The sequence below is a fragment of the Varanus komodoensis genome, unplaced genomic scaffold (genome assembly GCF_004798865.1).
Source record: "Varanus komodoensis strain SLA01 unplaced genomic scaffold, ASM479886v1 scaffold1, whole genome shotgun sequence".
NCBI lineage: Eukaryota > Metazoa > Chordata > Lepidosauria > Squamata > Varanidae > Varanus > Varanus komodoensis.
This window is the reverse complement of record NW_025335268.1, coordinates 98,474,217-98,498,336: the sequence shown is the minus strand read 5'-3', so window position 1 is coordinate 98,498,336 and position 24,120 is coordinate 98,474,217. Positions and strand designations below refer to the sequence as shown.

The window sequence follows — 24,120 nt, the reverse complement described above, 5'->3', positions numbered from 1 at the left end:
GTTGGCCCAAACTCTGAAACATACCTAGGGAAAGCAGTAACCTTGCAGGTATCAGATGTATTAGATTGCAATAATGTGTGGAAATAAGTGATTCAAACAGTGTGCATGTCAGCCTGGTTTCCACTAACATCAGAATATATTTTAACAAAGACCAAGGATTATCAAATCATCATATCTTAAAGTGAACTGATGTGAGGAAGCTGACCTGAAAGAAGAGGTTGGAGGTGAACAGGACAGTATGTAAGAATTTCAGCATGTCTGTCTGCTTCTTGGTGACTCAAGTGAATCCTGCATTTCTAAAAGACAAGAAAATAACAAATAATTTAGAAAGGCTAATGAGGTGCTAACACAGCAGTAGTTTCTAGAGTGCCAAGAAAAAAGCTGAATGTTTTCTCTTGGACATGATGGTAGAACATAAAGGGCAAGTAATTGTTTATGCAGATTACAGTCTAAAAACAGGTGGAATGGATATTGAAACGTGAGCATTTGTTCATGACACACCATCCACTATATATTAAGGCCCTATTATTCAACTTGTCTTCAGAGAAGAATTCAAAATGCTTTACAATCAGTAAAGACATAAACAATATCAAATAGATAAACTAGAAATAGATTAGAAAACTAGGAACAGATGAGATCACATTTTGTCTGCTTCAGATTCTTCTAAAAGCTACATGCCCTGATTTGGGTGCTGTCTCACATCCCTTTAAAATGTTCTTGGCCAGTTGGATGCAACACTAGTCATTCTTCTGAATGATAATGTTTCATTGCCTCTTCCCATAAATGCCGACTTGCATATATTCGATATTATAATTTTTTCTATGGTTAGCCTCAGTCAAAGACTGTCCCAAATTACTTTGGGGTTACAAGCAGACCCATACTCAAGATTGCCAGTTTGAATTATAAAACTCATTTGTGTGTGTGTTTGTGGTCTCCCCTTTTCTACCACTGCAAGAAACTGAATGAGTATAATTTCGGAAATGTTACAATAATTTGCTGTGAAAGCATTCTGCAAAGGGAAACTTTAATGATAGCTTCCTGTTGCAGAACAGAAGGCTTAAAAATAGAACAGCTAACTCAAGCCTTAATAGGTGCTCTGATACCTATAGGGATTTAATCTTTTATACAACTCTACTATAGTCATGCCCTCTTCTTAATCCTTCAGTCTTCTGCCTTTCTGTTCTCATCTTAATTGAACAAAGAAAATATTTCAGAAAGACCCATGTTCTCTGTTATATGGCTTTCTGCCAAAAGAAACAAATCTTTGGAAAGGAGAATTTATGAAGGGCAAATCTGAGCTTCTTGGCATTTCCAACTTTGGCTTTAAGCCTGATCCTTATTTTGAACTATCCAGATCTGTACAAAAATAGGGCTGCTGCAAGAAGCTTTTTGTAGCGGTATCACAGTTCCCTTTTGACTATGGAAGCTGCGTGTGTATTCATCTTATGCGTTAAACATCATAAACTGGATAAGAGAGATGGTACTGCAAGGAACGTTGAATTAGCAATACGAGTAGCAGGAAATAGCTGGGGTTGGGGTTTCCCCCCACTCCTTTCATTCTACTCGGAGAGGGAAGGCATGAGTTTCTGACCAAAGCATAGGCAAATTGAGGTGACATGGAAATTCTGTTCTCAAATCAGGCATGGACCCACAACTGTTATAAGCAGATGTGGCCATATTTGAGCAAAATAATTTTGCTGGTTGGTATCACAGAACTATTTAAGAAGAATAGCTACACTTGTTGTGATTTATATAATGGAAGAACTCATGCAGTATCTGCATTTAGAAATGGGTTTAAGTGCCCATCTAATGGCTCTGCTGCCAATTCCAGATGCCCTGTAAGAATGAAAACAGATTTGTTGGGAAAAGCAGTCAGCATAGCTGATGGAAAAGTAGTAATAATCCATCCTGTTTTATGGCTCACCATTGCTTAGCACTTGTCAGACTTCCATGCAGAACTATAATCTAGGCTTGTACATTCATTTTGCCTGTTACTAGGTAAAGGCTTATTCATTTCATAGATGGATAGGTGTTTGCTTGCTTGCTTGTTTTTAGCAAAACCTATGGTGACAGACAAGGAAAGAGACCTTGAGGTTGTGGTGGATGGCTTAATGAAAAAGTCAAGTCAGTCTGTCAGTCAGGCTGCTGTGACCAAAGCAAATTCTATGTTGGAAGGCATTAGGAAAGGATTAAAAATACAACTGCCAATATCACCATGCCTTATATAGTTCAAGTGCAACCATTCTTGAAATGCTGTGTACAGTTTGGTAAACCTGGAAAAGTTGGAGGAAAGTACAAAATTAGGGGCTTCTTAATTCAGAGAAAAGACAGCTATGGAAGGGGATGATAAAGGTATGAAAAACAGCGCATGGTGTGAGAGAAGAGATAGGCAATGTTATTTTATACCTTATAATGGAATTCACATCATCCAGTTAACCTAAGTGGTGGGAGATTCAGGAGAAATGATAGGATGCGTTTCTTCACAGCATATAGTCAAACTATGAAATTTACTGCTGTAAGGTCTGTTGATGGCCACCAACCTGGCTGGCTTTAGATGAAAGTAAACAAACTCATGGAGGATAGGGCAATGGGTACTTATCATGAAACCCATAGATTACCTCCAGAATCAGAAATAATGTCCTTCACAAAATGAGTTGTTGAATGAGAGGGTTGCATTTGAGTCCTCCTTTGGGCTTTCCACAGGCAGCTGGCCCCACTGGCAGCTGACTGGCCACTGACATGGACTGGCCACTGACATGGCCTTTGGTCTCACTGGTAGGGCTTCTTTTTTTTCTGTCATTTCCTTTACTCTAAACCAAAAGAAAACAAGAATGTCTTGCTGTGTTATACAAACGTGGAGAGGACACCATTGGAGTAGGCAAAATGGCTCTCTGCACTTCACATAAAGAGCTTCCTTGAATCATTTTATATAGTTCTGTGCTACTAAAGCATGTCATGGCATTGAGACAGAAATGAAAAAGCAGCTTTTTAATACATAGAGCTTGCAAGATAGGCACCATTTATAATAGGCTGCAGGAACACAAATTCCTCTTGGTGAAGGGTTTCCTCTCAATTCAAGGGTGTTCCCAAGCACTCTCCATCCTCTTTATCATCACTTCTACCGATTGCTTGCTTGTTGACCAGAAAGCCAGTATGGCGGCTGCTCATCCTTCTTGCTGCTACTATTGTCTGGGCCAGAGTGAGAAGCAGATGAACAAGCAGGTTGCAAATCTGAAGAGGAGAAGCAAGTCTAGAGTGCTCTTGTCAGTGTGCTGCTGATGGGTTGAGTGCCAGACTCTGCCAATACTTCACATTGACCCTTGTCAGAGATGATGGAAGTTGTACTAACAACACTTGGAAAGCCTCAAGCTGTCCAGCCTTGCTGTGGAATGTGCTGGAATGTTTGGAAGTGGGAGTATACATGGATCATGTAATGCTCTCTTCAAGCACTCAGAATTCTAATCTTGAGGGGACATGGGGGCTCCCATGCTGGCCCCAGCCTCACACACCTCATCTCTCTGCCTCACAGTTGATGAAGGTCTGAACAGATGCTGTAACAACATTCAGCTTAATGTGCAGGATTCCAAATCATGTGGAAAGCTGTAACCATGTTTAACTGACTCTGTTTTTTGTTTTGGGTTTTTTTCCAGCCTCTGTTCAGACCTTCCACATAAGCCCAGGCAGTTAGGGGTGGAGGGGGTGAGGAGTGCATCCCTATTTGAAAAAAGGTGAAAGAAACAGTAGTAAACCACAGGAAGGTTTCAGATTGAAGATGATATCATCAGATTGTGTAAACTCTTACTGCAGGGATGGCTTGTTCATTTCCTGTGTGAGGGGGTTACAGAAATTCTTTGCAGGGATGGGAATTGCAGGGCATTAACACTCTGACATGAACTAAAGCAGCATTGCATAAGGCTTTGTACATGAGTGTGATAAAAACAAATGACATTGTTTTAAAATTGTTGTAGAGGGAAGCTCTTTTCTCCTCTTCTTCTGTTCTTTAATAAAGAAGCATGAACATGTAAAGCATACAAAGCAGAACTTCCATTGTAATGATGTCACCCCCTTTGTGACCTCTAAATCATAAATATGTGGGTTTAGATCTTAGTTTATTCAACTTTAGTGTCTCATTATAACAGTCACAGTGTGATGCTTGAACAGTATATTTCTGAAACAAAGGACTGTAGCTGGGATTTCTGAAGTCACTCAGCCTTCTGTGCTAACTCCATTATCTGAATCCAAGTGCAAATCTCCCTAAGATCCTTTTCCTCACCATTTAATATATTCACTTCGAAAGATGTAAAATACAGGGCTTTTACTGAGTTCCTTGTTTAGACTTCTTATCTACCCACAGCTCTTCAGCTTCTCAGGGCCCACCTAAGGGAGGTATCACCATCTGTTACATGGTTTAACTGCAATGGGAAAATGTGGCCTCCAAAGCCTACATTATCCCAGGCTCCTGAAGTAGAGCCTGCTTGATATTTTACCCTAATGTTATGGTTGCTGCTTGAAAAGGAATTGGACAAGTACTCCTCTGTTTCTGAAGTGGCTACAACAGTGTGAAGAACGGTTTGCAAGGTTGGCATCAAGGACTGGCATGTTGGGCATCTGCCAAGGGCTCCTACAGCAGTACAGGCACACTGACAAAGGCTCTTGGTCTTGTTCTTCCTCTTTACCATTCCAGCATTTTGGTTCACTTGCATCTTACTTTGTCTCAGCCATTTTGGTGATGGTGAGAAGGAGCAGCAGTCTAAGCACACTTGCTTTCTGCCAGTCATGCAAATAAGTGAGAGTGATAGCAAGTGATGGCAATGTTGGTACAAAGGTAGATTCACTGAAGGAGGGACCTATTGACGGTGGCTTGCCCATGGGCCTTCAGCAACATGGAGCCAGCAGAGATGGGGGAGGCAAAGGATAGGATCAAATGAGTCCAGTATGGCCAACACTGGCAGCATCTGTCCAGGGTTGCAGGCAGATTTCTTCTTCGTGCCTTTCAGGAGATGCTAGGGCTTGAACCTGGAACCTTTTGCATACAAACATATGCTCTGTCACTGAGCTAGCCGTTCCCCATATGCATGCACAGTTCAGCTTCAAGCCTAACCACTGAGCTACTGTAACATAAGACTTGGACTTATGTATAAACCAGAAGGCAGGCACTTGATCCCATCCAGATATTTTGCACTACAAGTTGCATAAGACCCAGGCAATATGGTCAATGATCAGGGATTATATCAGGGGTCTCAAACTCGCGGCCCACGGGCCAATTGCCGGAACGGGCGGGGCACGGGGGAGGGGCCCTGCGGCCTTCAAAGCACCAGCGGTGCCCGGGCCGGCCGCGGGATGAGCGGCCCACCACCTCCGCAGTGGTGGAATACTTGATGCGGCCCAGCCTCACCCAGACTCTACTTCCAGCGGCCCCCAGGTAAGTTGAGTTTGAGACCCCTGGATTATATAGTCCAGTACATCTGGAGGGCACCCAGTCCCCAGTCCAGTACCTCTTCTCATGGCATACCTGTGCTACTAACTTAGATTGGCTTGGTATCCTTTTAGCAAACATGGCTTCCCCTGAAGAATCTTGAGAATTTGATTTGATTAGAATTTGATTTGATTTGTTGAGAATTCTCTTACAGAGAACTCCACGTGCACCCTTAGAAACTAACCTTGTTCTAGATGACTGTAGTAGTTTAAATCTGTGATGTTGTTATGCCTTAACTCTCAGTTCCCAGTGATGACTGCATCTCTCTCACAAAGGAATATAATTTCCCTTGTTGCATTATGTAAAGTTTCTTTCTTGTTTGACTACTCAGCATGTCTTAATTATGATAAGAGTCCAAAAGCTGAAATACTAATGAGGTAAGTCTGTGGGTTTGTTGGAGTCTGATGCAGTTGCATACTCTGCCAACATCTTTAGAAAGGAAAAAAATGATCCTCTGCAAAGGCTTTTAAATTTTCTGTTTCTTTATCACTACTCATAAAGTAGTGTTGAGCTACAAGTAAACAGCAGTAAATTCAGATTGTTACTAGCATCCTGTGCAAGAAGCAAGAATATAATTCTGCCCTGCATTGCTGTTATTGCCCTACCTGCATTGTAAAACTGCCTAACTGGCAAATAAGATGATTTTCAGAACTCTACAAACCACCACACACGCCATAGTTTAGATCAGTTGCTATGCAGCTTTGGAAGAACTTCAACCAGTTTCAGTTGTGTGCTTAGAAATCAATGTGACAGTATGCTTGCAGGACAGTTGCTCTCACCCAATTAAGCTTCAACTTGCATTGCCACTACATTGTTGTGCAAATGGCTTGAGATCTCCTGAATTCTAGCAACCCTCTCTACTTCAGATTATGTCCTAGATACCGTTTATGTCACTTGGCAAACTGGGAGTCTTTTTCGTTCTGTTCAATGACTACAGCTATCGCCTTGTTTTTGTTTCTTTAGCCCTCCTTTCTGAAGTTCTCCACTTTGGGGCCTCCCCACTTTTCCTAGTTTATAATCATCCTGTGCAAATTTCTACATTTCTACCTGTTTTGCGAAATTCTACTTACTGTGTTTCCCATAACATCCTTGAACTTTCATGAAAAGGATACTGCATTGCAGGCACAGGAACTGTGAGGCTTTAAAACTAATGTCATTAAATAAAGCAGCATTGTTGGGAATGATGATGATGCTATATTGGCTAGGGCAGATGGGAGTTATTTCCCAAAACAGATACAGATAGTCCCCTCTTGGAAGCTGGAATGCTCATGCTAATATTTTAGTTGTTGTTCATGAGCAAATGGTACCATTTTGGTAATCAAGTTCTAAATGTTGCTGGACATCATAGATAAAGGCTTTACGTTGGCATCCAGATTAATCCAAAGTCCTTTTCAGTTTATTGCAGGACAAGTAAGTTGTACAATTAAGGAGTAACGTGCCTGTTTTGGTTTCTACAACTTTCAGTAGCTTTAAAGCATATATTAATTCCTTTCTATTTCCATGTCAGGTTGTGAATTCTTTAGTTAAAAATGCACATGAAAATACGTATGTATTTTTGTTCACATTTTAAAGAACGTATGCATTGTTGTATGCCTTTTTTCAATGTCTGCATTTTGTGTGCATTTTTTCCTAATGCATGCTTTTTTAATCAGCAAATGTTGCATCATACCATTCAGAGTAATGAATGACATTACTAAAAGTTGATTGGGTTACAGTTCACATGTTAGTTTGGGAAGTGAGGGTTCGGTCAGTTCATATTAAAAGTGACCAAAATTAATTTCTCCCTGTCCCTAACAATAATCATACAATTAATATTTGGTCAGACATCTTGTGGGATCCTCAAACTATTACATGAACATTCCAGTATCCACCTCCCACCCCCACCACCCAGAAAAAATATTTTGTTGCTAAAGAAATGGAAGGAAAATAAATCTTGTTATATGGCTGTCACAAGTTTAGCTTGATGGCTTTTGCTGTTACTGGTTGTGAGCAGCACAACTCTTTGCTAAGGTTTTGTGAGTGTTTTAGGGTGCCATCCTTTGTATGTTTAGACAAAGAATTCCTGCAAATGTTGACTGGAGAATGCCAGGCGTTGTAGGGCTTTTCCTTCGTAACATGTATAGGATTGTGCCCTTAAAAATTATTTTATTGACTTCTTTTAGGGCAGCATACTTCCCTATCATGATGCTTGAGCATAGGCGTGTTTGTGAAAAATGGAGAACAGCAGCAAGACTTGCTTATGCACACACAAATAGCCTTTTTTTCGGTCTTCCTCCTCTATTGAAGTTTTTGGATTCTATTTTGCTTCTCCTTTCTAGCTCATGTAATCACTTGCTTTTACATATAGAAGAACATTAAATGAAAGGCCCAAATACAGTTATACATCAGCTCAATACATAAGGAATGTAGTACTTTGAAGATGGTACTAGATTGGGAAGTAGCATAGTTAGTGTTAGTGCACTAACAGTAAAATTAGAGTTTTTATTGTTCAGTAGTCTAGTATTTATTTATTTATTATTTGTTTGTTTGTTTAGGAGGCTTCTATGCTGCCCCATTCGCTGAAGCCTCGGGGTGGCTCACAATAATAAATAAATAAGAACAGTATAAAACAATATGAGTTGACCTGGCCCGAAAAGTAAAATAAATAAATAATATTAACACTTAAAATAGCATTTGAATAAAAAGGTCTTCACCTGGCGCTGAAAAACAAATAACAACGGCGCCAGGCGGACCTCTCTGGGGAGCGCATTCCATAGATTGGGCGCCACCGCAGAGAAAGCCCTCGTCCGAGTACTCAGCCTCCTAATTTCCTTCACGGAGGGTTCCCGGAGAAGGGCCTCTCCCACTGGTAAGACTGTCTTACATGATGTGGAGTACCAGGATGACTCCTAAATTCAGTAACTGTCTCTTAAAAGTTTTCATGTACTGCAACCTGCTGTAGTATGAATGCATCAGATACATGTAGTCCTACCCTGAGTGGCAGTGGATCCATTGACCTGGTTTGTCAGTGCTGCTTTGCATATCTAAGTCTAGATTGGGAGTTGTCATGACAACCAACAGAACACTCAAATGGATTGGATAAGCAAAAGAGTGGTTGTGTGGACTGCAGCCTCACCATGGATTAAATAACGCATGGTATCATTATTATGTCATGCAAACCAGCACTTTGTATGTGGGGTGAGAGGGATGGAGGGTTTATAAACAGTAAAACAGAAGGAATTTAAATGATGAAAGTACAGACTGAAAATTATCGCATTAACTGAGTCCTGTTAACAGAGTTGGATCAAGATTAAGGCATGTGCAATGGGGATGACAGAAGGAGACTTCCCTACCTATCTTCCTAGAATAGCCCTCTCAGTCCTCTGAAAATGCTTCACAGGGGGTTCGATGGAGGAACTAAAAGGGAAGGTCAGAGTCCTACAGATCAGGTGGAGATATCTTGTATTAGTGGAATACCAGATGCATAGACATCACTGCCCCACTGTACATTGTTTTGGGGGGAAGCAGGCAGAAGGGCTGTAATGGGTAAATCCACTCCCCTGGATCTGACCCATTATTAACTTCAGCTTTTAACTAGAGCGACTGTGGTTCATAAACACCAAAGCAGACTGGGGGGACAGTGGACCAGTTGTTGTCTCTTAGCCTAATTTCCTTCATGGGTTTGTTGGGATGATAAAAGGAAAGACAAGACTACCTGCTTTGATCTCCCTGGAGGAAAGACTAGAAACACTTGAAAGAAATTGATAAAATGTACCCCTTCATCTGAAAAAGGAGAATCCCTAGATCACCAGGGGCATTTTTCTTTCTGGTTACTCAATTCTGGGGTTATCGGCTATTAACTGTATCTTAACCGAGAGTTCAGAGTTGTGCAGAGTTCATGGCAAGCCCAAGGTTAGCTGAACTGCTTTGGGATTAGTTGCCCATGCAAATATTTATGACCTACCTCATAATTCAGGATGTCAACACTGAATTAGCAACTTTGATTTTTAAAGACAGTTCGACAGTGACACTTGCCTTTATTTTTGTGAGCACTCAGCTTTTGGGAAAGTAGAATATGATCTAATCATGAAAAATAAATACTGGCTCCTTGGTGCTGTGAAACCAGATTGTTTCTAGGGGTGTGAAGAGGATGGGTTAGTCCATTCCTTCGAGTTGGAGGAGTGTTGGTCACAGTCCAGTTTCAGCATTCAGATTCCAGTAATGCAATGTTTTAACATAACCATGTGTGTGCTAAATGGAGCCAGCTGGAGCAAGTTCCTCCAGTGATGCTGTGCTACTCTGGCAGCTAGCTTGACTTTTGTCAATACCATATGTAAGATTTGGGGGAGACCCTTTCTCCAGAGACCCTGCCTCATTTGTTGGCATGGAAGACACAGGGCGGTGGTGAGGAGCTGATACAGGCATGCTTACAGCATGATAGCTCATAGGTACTGGACCTTGCAAGTGAGACTCCACCTCTGCAGCACCATTTTAATTGCTGCAAAGTCATTTTAAGTAGCAATCAGAGAAGAGAAACGGCTGGGGCCAGTTTTGATCTTAACTGATGTTGCCTTCTCTTTCTTTGCTAGAGGAAAAATATGTCACAATCCAGTCATACACCAGCCAGGGGAAAGATGAAATCGGGTTCGACAAGGGAGTCACTGTGGAGGTCGTTCAAAAGAACCTGGAAGGATGGTGGTACATAAGGTAAAGGGCTAATAAAATCATATTGGGATAGGCAAACTGCTTGGTTATTAGCTTCACAATATAATCATGTAAGTCATTTAGTTCCAAGATAGGACCTGAAAGTATTTTATTTATATGAAATTCCTGGTGAAGTTGCACAAAGCCACTGAAACCATCTTGACTGTGTATTTCAAATAACTAACTGCAATATGTAGAAATTCTTTTATGTAAGGTGGTAGCAGAGAGAAAGTCCAAGTAAATCAGCTCCTGTGATAGTGTTTTGTTTTCTTTCTGCTTTTGTATTTTTGTTGGGGGTGTAGGGAGTAGATTGTCAGTGACTGAATTGGTTAGCTGTGATTTTCCAGCTGTAGTCCTATGCACACTTTCCTAGAAATAAGCCCCAATTTGCATGGGGCTACTGATGGCAAGTGCAATTTTTTATACCATCAGAAAGCTATTGCCAGATTGCTATAGAGTGTGAGAGTGTGTTCTAGTGTGTGTATGCATACATCTTTGATGTGTTAAATCAGTAGCATATTCTTGTTGAGATGGGACTGTGTTTTGTTAACATAGGAGTTGATCAATGGGGAAAATTTTCAAAATCGCTAACCCAGACTGTAATTCAAAATGTTTTCTTCCTTGTAGCCTTAATGGCTTAATGCAAGTGTAACATAGATATTTTTATGGCTTAGCTCCAGATACAATAAATGCCAGGTAAGCAGAATGTCTTTCCTGTGTTCAGCATAATAGACTCCTGTTGTTAGTGATATGAAGAAGATCAAAGATGCAAAGAGCATGGAGTCGTTCAATTTTAACTGCAGCAGCCAGATTATTAGCCTAATCCCACACGTTTCCTTGCAAGTAGTTGCCACTGTGTTTCACTGGCTCACTTCCAAATAAGCATGCAAAGGTTGTAGCACTGGCTTAAGGAAAAGTCATCATAATTGGAAGGGAGCTGGACAAAAGAGTTGGTTTCCTCAAGAAACTGTGGATCCTTTTCCCCGAGTAACTTTTAAGTAGAACGTGGATAAACAACTGTCAAGGAAAATACAACCTGGAGAATCTCACCACATTTTGGGGAGTTTTTCTGGGTGATGCTTCTTAGCCCATGTTCCTATGATCTACCCTTTTTGCTCTCTTAGTCCTTTTTGCTCTCTTAGTTTATATGTAGAACAGATATTTTTCATACACTGTCATTTCCTTTTGTACTTGGGCTATTGTCAGCAGAGCTATGAATAATGGAGCCACACAGTTCTGTGTGTTCCATAAATACATGAGCTGTTTTATCTTGCATACTACCTCTGCCATCAATAGTAAATGAAAGTTGGTAGAGGGGGAGTAGAGTCTCAACACAGTGAGCAGAGAATGGCTGGCCCTATGTCAGTTCTACATTCTTCTCCTTTTGAATCACACATTCAACTTTAATTCAAAGCCAAAGGTTCAGGAGCAGAGTGCACAGTACTTTGCAGGAAGAAGGGAGGAACAACTCCCCCAATTTAATACTGCTTTTGTTTTTAAAGGTTTTTCTCGTTACTGGCAGACCTTCTTTTATCTTGAGCTCTGCAGGGGCCTAGAATCTCTTGGAGTTTTCACTATTTTTATTGAAGAAGGATAGCAAAGAAAAAGAGCCTGTAATTTTTAACAGTGGATATAACTTACAAGTGTTGGGCTGGCAGGCTTGTGCGCCTGCCCCTCCAGGGCAGGGCTGTTCCTCCAAGTGTAGGCTATTCAGGTTTATTCAACAGTCTAAGGCGTTTTGCATCACAGGGAAAATAGTATTTGATGATGCATAATCTAGGTTACTCAGCTGAGGCTGTTGCCACTTTTTAAAACAGATCATGGCCCCCAAACTAGAAGGCTTTGCTTGCAACTGAGCCTTGAAGCGGATTATATTAATCCAGCTTTCCAGTCCCACCAGCTGCATTTACACCCATATATGTTTTTTTGCCTTGAGTTGTGACCCACACAGAGAGGAGCACCCAGTTCCACTGCTGTAACTGTAAGACTGTCCTCTGCATGTATATTAAGATGGGATCTTCTATAACATTGTGACTGATAATCAGAGTTCTCTGCTGGATAATGCATAGCTGACCAGCAGCTTCAGGCGCCATTGCCTGTCTACCAGTGTACAGTATGACAACTCTGGAGACTAGGGTGCATTTGCATCTGAGATCTGTTTTCTCTTCCACTCTGTCATCGAATTAATAACAAGGAGGGATAGAAGATCCGGTGCATAGGAAGGGTAATTAGCCACAGCAGTTCTGAATATGGATCATAGCTGTGATGATTGTAAAACATTTTTCCAAAACAACAGTGACATGCTCTTAAGTCCATGTGCTCTATGTGTGCCCCATGGACAACACAACACTGTAGACATTTACTTAGAAATAAGCCTTACAGAGTTGAGCAGGACTTACTTCCAAATAAGGAGGTTGAGAATTGCAGCCTAACTATTAGTAAAAGCTGAGTGCTGAACTTCTTGCTCTTCTCTACTCTGTCCAGCCTCATGCAAATTCCTGTATCCCAGCCAATAAAAACATCAGTTACAGAGAATCATGAGGGATTCACTTGTGATTTTGTAGGGATAAAAGGGAGGGAGCAGAAGAGACAAAGTATTATGCCTTCCAAATCAAAATGCCTTTGAGAACTAATGAAATGGTACTGTTAATGTTAATACGGTATTTGCTACAAAAATACATGCAAGAAAGTATCTTCTTAAGTATAGATTAAGTAACACAGGAGCAGACAGTACTAATTAGGTAATAGTTTCCACCTTAAAAATGCTAGCATTCACCTCCTTAAATATAACATTTTCCAAAAATCATGGTTTTGTACTGATTTTCACTTCCCTCCTCCTTGCTTCCCTTCCTGGTTTTCTTCCCTCTGGAGTAATTCCAGTAATCTGGAGCTGGAAAGCAGATGTTGAGGGGGGGAACACTCAGACAAACGGAGGCAATTTCTGAGTCCTCTTTTCCCCCCTCAGTGTTATGGTTTGAATATTAACTTTCACCTTCTTATAGCTTTAAAAATTAATGGGTTTTTGAACAGCATTGCAGCTGGCCCCATTTTTTTTCCATCCTTCCCACCCCCCACCCCATCCCAGTGTCGTAATGCTCTGGTTGCATTCCGCTCCAGTATATCAAAATGTTGTTATCCCTTTTCAACTTCTTCCTTTGCTATGCATGGTAAAGATCTTCACAAGCATTTATTTTTCCATCACTTGCTTTAAAAGAGCTGGTATCTCCTAGCAAATTTGGCCACAGAAACTAAGCAATTTGTGTGCACTAGGGGTATGCAAGTATTTTGTTCCCATTCATACAGTAAATAATGTAAACATGTGCTGTGTACTGCCCTAAAACCCAAAAGAAATGCAGTTCTCAGGAAATGCTTGCTGTTTCCCAAATATGCTTTCACATTTAAAGTGTATATTTGCACACTCAATATGGATTTTCACACTTTAATCTATGGGGGAAGTGTGCATTCTACTCAGGAAAAAAATGCATTTTAAAAAATGTGGGGTTTTTTCAATTGCATTATTCATTTTGGAGGGAGGCTGCTATTGTGTGTATGTTAGACACATTTGGGAAAACAAGCAAGAGAAAATGAGCTTCAGGGACAAATTTGGAGAATCTAATTGAACTTGAACATTGCATTTTTGCCTGCACAGATGATGTGCTCAATAAAATGATAATGTAGCTATTACTAATGGACTATCATTAATGGTTATGACCATTACTGTTACTGAAAAAATAGCAAAAAAGTTGCTTCAAGATGTTTCTCTGGTTACAAGATGCTTTTCAGATTTCATCCTTGCCAAAGCACTCAACTAAGAGGAGTTCCCAGGGCAGTCCTAGCATTGAGCAATCAAGTTATCAAGAAGAGGACCATCACATCTAGAAACGTGTTGTTCTAACCACCTGTTTCCATGTAATTTTGGCCCAGCTAGTGTCCTTTTGACCTTTCCAGGAAGGAACTTTTGAGCCTACTTTGCAGCCTGCAGAGTATCTGCATAGTTAAGCAGGGTTAATCATGAAACTTTTCTTGAAGTGAAGTCAGGGACTGGGCCTCTCAGGTTGACTCCACATGTCCAGTTCTGAGCATCATCATGGCGGCAGTGTTGAATATTCAAAAAGCAAATATTCCAAGATTTATGTGTGATGTTATACAGTTGCACTGCAACTAACACTATTCTGGTTTGCTTATCTTTTATAAATCATATTATCTTACATTATAGCTAATGTTGGAAGATGTGTCAGAATGTAATAATTAAAACCCTGTTACCTCATGTGTTCTATGCAGCTATGATCCAGATGGATCCTAGCATTTGTGTAATCATGTCTAGTGCCCCATATTTCTTTGATGCTTGTGTAGAGGCTGTTTGTTTATTTTTTACAAATCACCACTTAAGCATCTTCCTTTACCAGAACAAAGTCAGATTTTATTTTTCATCATTTGGCATGCTGCAGTGGTTTAGCTTTGGGGCTGAAGAGTCTTCTTTTTATGAGGTGGAAATGCTGTGTCTTCCTTAATTGAAGAAGTAACATCCTTTCTACATCTTCACTGAACTTCAGAACCTAAGAATAATTATGGAAGGCCTGCTTTTGTTCTTTTGGAATATTTATTTGTAATAACCATAATAGTTCTTACATGACAAGATGACTTAGTCATTCATCTCTTGCTATTATTTATCCTTAAATTTACACAGTCAATACAGCAGGTCAGGTTTTCCTAGTCATCAAAGTAGAGGAGATATAATCACTCCATCAGAATACACCAAATTAGGCTAATTAAGGGTCTTGGGGGGGAAAAGGTGATTCCTTCATTACATTCCAGCCACAATGTTTAAACTCAAGAGTTGTGATCATGTTATATTTCCACTATTTTAGTAGACTTTTGTAGATTCTCATCATATTCCTGTGCTGTCATGCATCACATCGCCCTTCATTTTTGAAGTTTAAGAAGCTAAATATAAACTTTCTTCTTATTACCAGGTATTTGGGCAAAGAAGGCTGGGCCCCAGCATCGTATCTGAAGAAAGCAAAAGATGATCTACCATCTAGAAAAAAGAACTTAACAGGGCCAGTGGAAATTATAGGAAACATCATGGAGATCAGTAACCTGTTGAACAAGAAATCTTCCAGTGACAAGGAAACACAGTCAGAAACTGAAACAGCAGAATCTCACATCTCCAAGAAGGAAATAAGCTTGCCTATTTTATGCAATGACTCCAATGGCAATTTCATGATGACTCAAGACAAGCAGGTGTCAAAACTAGCACAGGGATCGCCAGCGATAGCACGGATTGCCCCACAAAGAGCTCAAATAAGTAAGGTCATGACAAATTCCTATCTGTTTTACTTTTTGATGTCTTTTTTTTTTTTACTGGAGCAGGGCCATGTTGGAACAATAAATTTTGCGTTTATTGGAGGAAATATTTCTGTATGCTTTGGGAAGCCCATTCTCCTTATTCAAAGAAGAGAATCCCATGTTGTTGTTGTTGTTGTTAGTCGCGAAGTTGTGTCCGACCCATCGCAACCCCATGGACAACATTCCTCCAGGCCTTCCTGTCCTCCACCATCCCCTGGAGTCCACTTAAGCTCACGCTAACTGCTTCAGTGACTTCTTCTAGCCACCTCATTTTCTGCTGTCCCCTTCTTCTTTTGCTGTCAATTGTTCCCAGCGTTAGGCTCTTCTCTAGTGAGTCCTTCCTCCTCATTAGGTGGCCAAAGTATTTGAGTTTCATCTTCAGTATCTGGCCATCTAAAGAGCAGTCAGGGTTGATCCTCTATGACTGACTAGTTTGATCACCTTGCAGTCCACGGGACTCACAGGAGTCTTCTCCAGCACCACAATTCAAAGGCCTTCAGTGCTCAGCCTTCCTTATGGTCCGGCTTTCATAGCCATACATTGCAACTGGGAAAACCATAGCCTTGACTATACACACTTTTGTTAGCAGGGTGATGTCTCTGCTTTTTAATATACTGTCTAGATTTGCCATAGCTTTCCTCCCAAGGAGCAAGTGTCTTTTCATTTCTTGGCTGCAGTCCCCATCTGCAGTGATCTTGGAGCCCAGGAAAATAAAATCTGTCACTAGAATCCCATATTACTATTTCTAAAGTATGAATTAATCTGGATGAATCAATTTCTTGTTTTTCAAGTTCATTTTCTCTTACCTTTGCATCAGCATGGAGCTTTTAAAAACCACATAGAAATTTATGAATTTTCTGCACATTCCTCCTAATATATGAATTTTTGCAATTAGTTCTCTGTAATGGTGTATTTTATGTACCATTTTCATTTGTAAGCATTAATTGCATGAAGAATTTCCATCACAAAAATTGTAGAAATGTGAATACAGATAACAGTGTGTGTATTTTTCAGAAACCCCAAATTATTTAGAGTTGCAAACTGACTTAATTTCTGCCCCATCTATTTCTGTCATTCCTTATATCCACTTTCTTCCTAATTGCCCCAAGATAGTAAATACATTGATGTAACCCTTTAGTTCTTCAGACTCTCTCCAGTAATTTCCTTTTCCACCATCCTTGAAACATCCCTCGTGAGTGGACATTGACTAAAACCCAAATTATAGAGTTCTATTATAGATGAGATAGGTAATAATAAAATCAGAACATGCCTGGCTGAAGCATTTGATACAGACTACTCACTGGCCTGCTAAAGAACTCTTATGGCATCCTGCAGATTTTGTTTTAAGGTAGAATGCTATTGCCTGCTACTGCTATCCCTTTACCCCTGTTTTGCACATAGAAGGGTCATGTAAACTATGGAAATCGTGAACACTGAGGGCAGATTTAAGGATGCTAGTTGTAATGTGTGAATGCTTGAAAATAAGCTCTTTCATGCTTGAAAATAAGGACATTAAAGGCCAGAGGAAATGAGCAGGGGAAGGGTAGGTAAGGAACGCGTACTGATTGCTATTTGTGCAGGGCACAATGGTATGCTACCATTGGCTACAGAAGATATCTAGAGTGGGCTCAAAGGGGCTGTCTAGTTAGTCCTACCTTAGACCCATACCTAATACTGTTCGATATGCCAAAAGTCTGGCAGCTGTCAGATTCTCCATAGATCTGTGAATGATTCAAGGATTCCTTGCATCTAGGGAATGGATAATGCCCTTCTTTTGAGGAGACACCTGAGGCCCCCTTCTGTTCAAACTAATGTACTGACTGTAAAAGTCTAGGTTCTGAACTATTTTGGTTGGGAACTATATCAGCACAAAAGCTTTCCAGCTGTTAGTCTAGCAGAGTGATTTGAACAGGCTTGGTGGTATCACAGCAAGCTCTGCAGCATATGCAAGCTCTGCAGCATATGCAAGGGTAGGTTAGAACAAGCAAACTGAAACTGAGTGGTGCTTTTTCCACATTTTCAGGAACCCTTCTTTTGTAAGGTTCCAAATACTGTGGAGAAGACCCTAAGTATGTACCACTGTGGACTTGAAGGTTCACATCTGACCTTTGAATGCATGTAAAGCAGGTTGCAGAGAATGTGTGTCAACTCACTTCACACTCTGCATGCCAAGATTGCCTGTTTGAAAAGAGCCATGGTACTACAAAAGGCTATGCAAGCATAGCTGAAATCCTCTTAGGACATTTTAGTAGTTCTTAGTGTCTTGATGAATCCAGATGATCATGTGTCCCTGCATCAGGCAGTGGAGCAGGAAAAATGCCAAATTCACCCTTTCATCCAATGCCAGAAGGGTCCACTACTGCTTCTGGTAAGCCCTGCAAGCAGCTTTTTGTTGTAGCGCTGGTTTTAGTGAGATAATGGTAGTGGGTGTCTCTGGAGTAGCTTCCTGCCCCATGCTCCTTGCCCACATTCCCTTACTATATTCATTGCTGGGCCTTCTGAGGAATTAGCTATACTAGAGTATGTCTGATCTTTTGCAAAAACTTCTGGAACTCTTTGAGAGCATATTCTCACAAGTTTAAGAGATCTCTCAGGATGCAGCCAAGCTCTTGCAAGAGCTTGCAGCCAGGAAGGGACATCAGGCACCACACTGGATCGCGGCTGTTGGCTCTATTTCATCTCCCACATGATTCAGCATCCATAAAAAGCTAAGTGAGGTAATCCAGACATTTGATGATGAGATGTCTTTAGTAGACTCATAATACCCAGCTTTATTTCACCTTTCTTGTCTGATTCAAATGTGGCCCACAAGTAACAAATGAGGGCCAGCAAGCTGAAGCTCAGTCCAGATAAGGTGGAGGTCGTGTTCATCTTTTTCTAGGTAGGATTGTTTTCTTCCATCAATCAAGTTCATTGGTCATTGCTGATTTTAAATCCAGCCTTTTCATTTGGAGCCCCAAGTAGATCCCATGGTACAAAGCGCTTTTCACCAGCTAAGACTGCATCAGCTGCTAACTGTCCTAAACCGAAAGAGCCTGAGAGTCTCACTGTTTAGGAGCTGCCTTTAATATACTCAGGTATCTCTTGGGAATTGGGTACCTTAAAAACTTCAGGGTTCCACATGAACCTGTCAGATGTTAATATGGCTGTCCAGAGAGCACGATGCTAATGGGTGGCACTGAAACAAATTTAATAAATAAATAAATAAATAAATAATATAGTTGTCCTCGGGTGCCCATCTCTAGACATGGACACAGGGTCTTTTCACTTATGATTCCCCTGATTCCAAAATATCCTTTGTAGGAAAGCACTGGATCTTTTGGGGCCAAAAAGAATAGACATTTTCATTTGCTTGGACCTCTTAGATTCTATAGACTTCTTAGAACTTATAGTTGGTTTTCAAGCTTTTGAGCGTATCCTCTAGTTTATGTGGTTCATATCTAGTTTTTTAAAATATATAAGGTGCTCTGTAAGCCTTCAGGCCCAATACAGGTTTTAAATACTTGAAATAAATAAATCTTTGTTTCCAATTAAAGTTTATGTTCAGTCTTTGCCACTGAGAAGAACTTTGAAGCTACCATGTTCTGTTCAAATTTAGAATATTCCTCTTCTCACTAGGTTCTCCAAATCTAAGAACAAGGCCTCCTCCGAGAAGAGAATCCAGTTTGGTGAGTGCTGATTTCTTTTATACTGATAACACTTATGAATATCTAACTTTGCACAACACAACACCACCTGTTCAAACCAGAGGTAGGAAACAATTTACCCCCCAGGATCCAATTGCATTCCTGCACAATACCTGGGCTGTTCTCTTCCCCACCCCCTGGTGTCATCCTTTCCTTCATGGAAAAAGAGGTGGAAATGCTCACACACTGGATGGGTAGGCCAGACTGAAGAGCTGGAGTTTCTCCATCTCTGATTTAGAACTTTAGGAAAGGAACCTTAACACATGTCAGAATACAGAGATGTTGATCTTTGCTTTTCATATATTTATTGGAATAAATGAATGGTAAACTATTTATAGGCTTGCTACTCTAAATACCACATAAAACTAATTGTTTCCTGATTTGGAAGATAGTGGTGGAAGGAAATAAGCTTGTTGAAATGTGATTCCATATATAGTTACTTTACACAAGCAATTTACTTTGATTTTTTTCCCTCCATTCACTCGCTGCATTTATATCCCACCATTTCCCCAAGGAGCTCAAGATAGGCTAGATGGTTCTTCCTCCCATTTTCCCTTCTAAACAGCACTGTGAGTGTAGTTAGGCTCACCCAGTGAGCTCTGTGGCTGACTGAAAATTTGAACATGGGTCTCCCCTATCCTAACACAACCACCTAACCAACATGCAGTGTACCCTTACTCTATTATGGAAATAATTAATCGTTCTTAGCAAGAGAGTATGAATGCAGGATTTTAGAGAATAACTAAGCAGCATGGGAGAAGACTGAGCATCTATATCTTCAGTGCGTAGCTAACAAAAAATTTAAATTAGGGTTGTGGCAACCCTAATGAACAACCAAACCTTCTAGCTGTTCCTCCTGTGATGTGAAAGGTCAAAGATTTGTTCCCATGACCCAAAGACTTTTGGTCAGACAATAAGGAGTGGTAAAATACTGTTATACTGCTTATTGTCTTTGTTACATTTTTATACCACCCCCAAGGCTTACATGGTTCTTCTGCTCTCCATTTTATCCTTAAAACAACCCTGTGAGGTAGGTTAGGCTAAGAATCCATGGCTAGCTCAAAGTCACCCAATGAGCTTCATGGCCAGGTGAGGACTAACACTCAGATCCTCTGAGTTCCAGTTCAGCACTAACTGCTGTATGTCACTGGCCTTTCCTCAATATTAGCTTTGAAATGAAATCTCATCATTAGCATCTTAAGAGAACTTTTCAGTGAAAACCAGGAGACAAACATGCATCTTAGGGGTAAACATCAACAACAGGATGCAACTGAGACCCTAGAAACAATTAGCCAAGATGAACAAGGATGAAGAGGGGTGGCCAACAGGTCCTACTTCCTTGCTTGTTTGCCTAATATCTCCCCTCATTGTCTCTCCCTGTCCTATGGGGAGCTTTAGATTTCTCAGCAATCAGAGCTTTACTCAGGACTTGATGTGCTGAAGATAATGTGTGGCCACTCATTTAGTCTGTTTAATACTGTTTGTTTCCTTTCTGAACCTTTCTCCTATCCGGTTTATACTAATTTGTTTCCAATTCACCATTAGGGGTTGGGACACTCTGATTCCATGCTAACACAAAACACACACAATTTTTAACAGCTCTGCTGTTTCCTGTTAATTTTAATTTAATTTACACGATCCTGAAAACTGTAGAGATTTAGTGATGCTGCATCCCCTGCTGCATTCACATTTGCCTTGCTAACGTGCATGAAAGATATATTGCTATGCGTGTTAATTTGGCAGTTAGACATACCAGTGGGATCCGGCCCAGATTATAAGTTTCACAGGCTCATAAATGTTTTCTTCAAAAATGAATCCCACCAATGAGGAGTTCATAAGTTCTGTTTCATCCTGAATTTAAAATCCAAGCTAGACAAGAGCTTCCAGGTTATAGCCACACTTATCACCTTGGGACATCAGCAGAAGCGGTTGGGGAAGTGTGTGCGGGGGAGGACACATTTCCTGCTCTGCCTTGCCAGGTGAACTCCACTGTGTGCCCAGTAGAATGCTCTAAGTTGGAGAAGGGAATGTGCAGTCTTCCAGTTGTTGGACCACAACTCTTGTTACTGCTAGCCAGCATAGCCAATAATGAGGGATGGGAGTTCTAGTTCAAGAAACATCTGGACCAGCATATGTAACTCATTCCTGCTGTAAGTACTGTGAAGAAGCAATGACGGAATAGAATATTCAGTATTCAAAGGTGCCCAACTACAAGTTCATTTGCTTTGTTACATTTCTGTACTGCTTAATAGCAAAAGCTTGCTGAGAAGTTTACAAAGATTAAAATCCTAAGAAATACAATACCATAACATAATATAAAAGCATTTGCAAACAAAAATATAAAACAATTTGAACACTCAACAATAGAAATCCCAGGTTCCATTAAAAACCATTGCATGGTACTAGATGCCTAGCAGCAAAGGAATATTTTAATCTGGTGCTAGAATTATGACAGTGTTGGCACTGGAAGGACCTCAGTAGGGGAGGCATTTGTTTTGTTCTTTAATCCAAAGGAAAGGGATTTTGACTGAGATCAGGGATCCTGCACTTTATTCAAGTAAGTGCCTTGATGTTAATTAGGCCAACAGCATGTAGGGAGGAGAGTTTAATCATTTGATCCCCAGAGTTGCCACATACCCTGGGGTGGGAGATAATTCTGTGGTGTAAGGAAGGTAAGGAAAACAAATAAACTTCCCCATCCAATATGCTGTGCTCCAATTTGGATCAGGATCTCCATGCTTGCTTTTAAAAAGGAAAAACACATAGGGTGTTGCATGCCACAAATATAACATAGTGTGTAGAACAGTCTTCTCTACCTGGCACCCACCTGATGTTTTGGATTTCAATTGTCATCAGCCCCAGCCAGTACGGACAATGGTCAGCAATACTGAAAGTGGTCTAAAACATGTGCAGGACATCAGGTTGGAGAAAGATTGCTTAGGATGACCGTTAACTAAAAGTAGAGATGGTCAGTTCCCCAGGATTCACTGTAGATTGAACTGGAAAATAAGCTGAGCAGTTTTCCAAAAAAAAAAAAAAAACAAGACCTAGACATTTTTCAAGTCAATTTAAGTGGCAGGAGTTAGTTTCCTTTCCACTTCTGTGTTTTGCAGCAGAGTCCCCTCTTTGTACATATCGCCCTTGCTGTTCCATCCTTTCCCAGTTCAGGCTGGTTCTAGACCCAGCTTCACAGGAAGAAGTTGGGAATAGCTAGTTGGGAATTAGCCTGTCTGCCTAATGTTTTGAGTTGCTTAAGACATGTAAGGATGCTAGACTATGTAAAGATGAAGTAATGGCCACATGATGTAGTAATGGATACCAACTTAGCTTTAAAATTTATGGAACATAAAGCTGTCCATGACTACCAGTCAGGATGGCTATAGATTATCCCAGCATCAGAAACACTGATTTGTTTGCATGACCAGAAGGGGGACCACCCCGTGGCTTCTTTTCCCCACTCCCTCACATCAGCCATATGTTACATGATTTATTGAATAACCTTGCAGTGTGTGGGTTGGCCACTGTGTATTCAGAATGTTGTACTAGCTATGGCTTTGGTCTGATCCAGAAGGTCTTTTCTTCTGTACTTAAAGGATTGCAATGCTCTGTGCTGTTAACTTGGAGTATAAGTATAAAACATTGACCAAATTTAAGGAATATCTTTTGTTGTCAGTCATGTCAGATATTTTGTTCTCATTGGCCAGAACAAAATATCACAATGTATATGGTCATCCAGATGTTTTCCTAACCTTGCCTGAAACTAGATACCATTTTTAAAATAAAAAAATGAAAAAAATACTTTAAAATTGATGCAGAACTAATGATACACTCATCTGAATATAGGTTGAAAAACCAGGAATTGGGTAAAATGCCGATTTCTAGGAATTGTGACAATTCTACCATTATTTATTTATTTTCAAATCTATACTGTCACTCAATAGCCTGACAGGACTCTCTAAATGGCTAACAACATACAACAAACAGTACAAGTACAGGGGAGAGGGGAGGAAGTCTGATTTCTGATAAAAATCCAATTAGCCAAGGCAAAATAGCTATTTGAATGTACCTATTATTCTTTTTACTACAGTAAGCATTGTTTAAATACTCCAGTAGATCAAAATTCAGATAACCGACTTGTAGTATTCAATGGATTTTCAGTCCTTGTAAGCTGGTTCCTTCCAAAGTTTCACATGAAAATGAAAGTAGCTGTTTGACAAAATGAGAGTGCAACTTCAATATCCACATTCGCTTAAAATGTAGGCTGAAAATGCTGGTTGCCCCCAGCTAATTTGCTTCCTATACACTTTCTCCTGCAGCTTTCAAAAGGTGGGGACAATTGTAGTTGAGATTAGAAAGCTAAGAAAATTTTCTCTCTAATGTTTATGGTTCTGTACTCTCTTTCCATAACTTGTCCTTCGCCCCTCAGTCACATGAAATTCTGAAAAAATACCATTCAAAGATATAACAACTTTGAAATATAAATCCTGATAATTAAAATACAGAAAGTCATAAAATGGTAGAGTTGGAACGGGCCCATAAGATCCTGAGGTCCAGCCCTCTCTCAATGCAGGACTCACCTATCTATGCTTTCTTGTTTAAAAAGAAAATGGCTTTCTAAAATGAAGATGATGTAATCTGAGTTTTCCTCTTTTCTCCCCACCTCCTCCATATTTAACTAATTTATTTGCATTGTTCCTTTCCACAGGGCTTTCAGTTACCTAAGCCCCCAGAGCCACCATCAGTGGAAGTTGAATACTATACAATTGCAGAATTCCAGTCTTGTATTTCGGATGGAATAAGCTTTCATGGGGGACAAAAGGCAGAGGTAAGCCTGGAAAGGGTATAAAATAGATGAGTGAGGATACCTGCCAAAAACAGACAGAAACCAGACAGTAGGCTACATAAAAGTAATGTATTGTTACACTG

At 40.4% G+C, this 24,120-nt stretch overlaps 1 protein-coding gene across 6 annotated transcripts in view; it reads left to right on the top strand.

The window, feature by feature from the left end:
• The window catches only part of SH3PXD2A (SH3 and PX domains 2A), a 287,812-nt gene that overhangs the window by 249,070 nt on the left and 14,622 nt on the right, over positions 1 to 24,120 (top strand). For all 6 annotated transcript variants that reach the window (XM_044438062.1, XM_044438052.1, XM_044438043.1 and 3 more), the window contains 4 exons: positions 10,045 to 10,162; positions 15,133 to 15,467; positions 19,127 to 19,176; positions 23,900 to 24,019. In XM_044438062.1, coding sequence (XP_044293997.1) covers positions 10,045 to 10,162; positions 15,133 to 15,467; positions 19,127 to 19,176; positions 23,900 to 24,019 — 623 coding nt within the window. The remainder of the gene's footprint in view (positions 1 to 10,044; positions 10,163 to 15,132; positions 15,468 to 19,126; positions 19,177 to 23,899; positions 24,020 to 24,120) is intronic.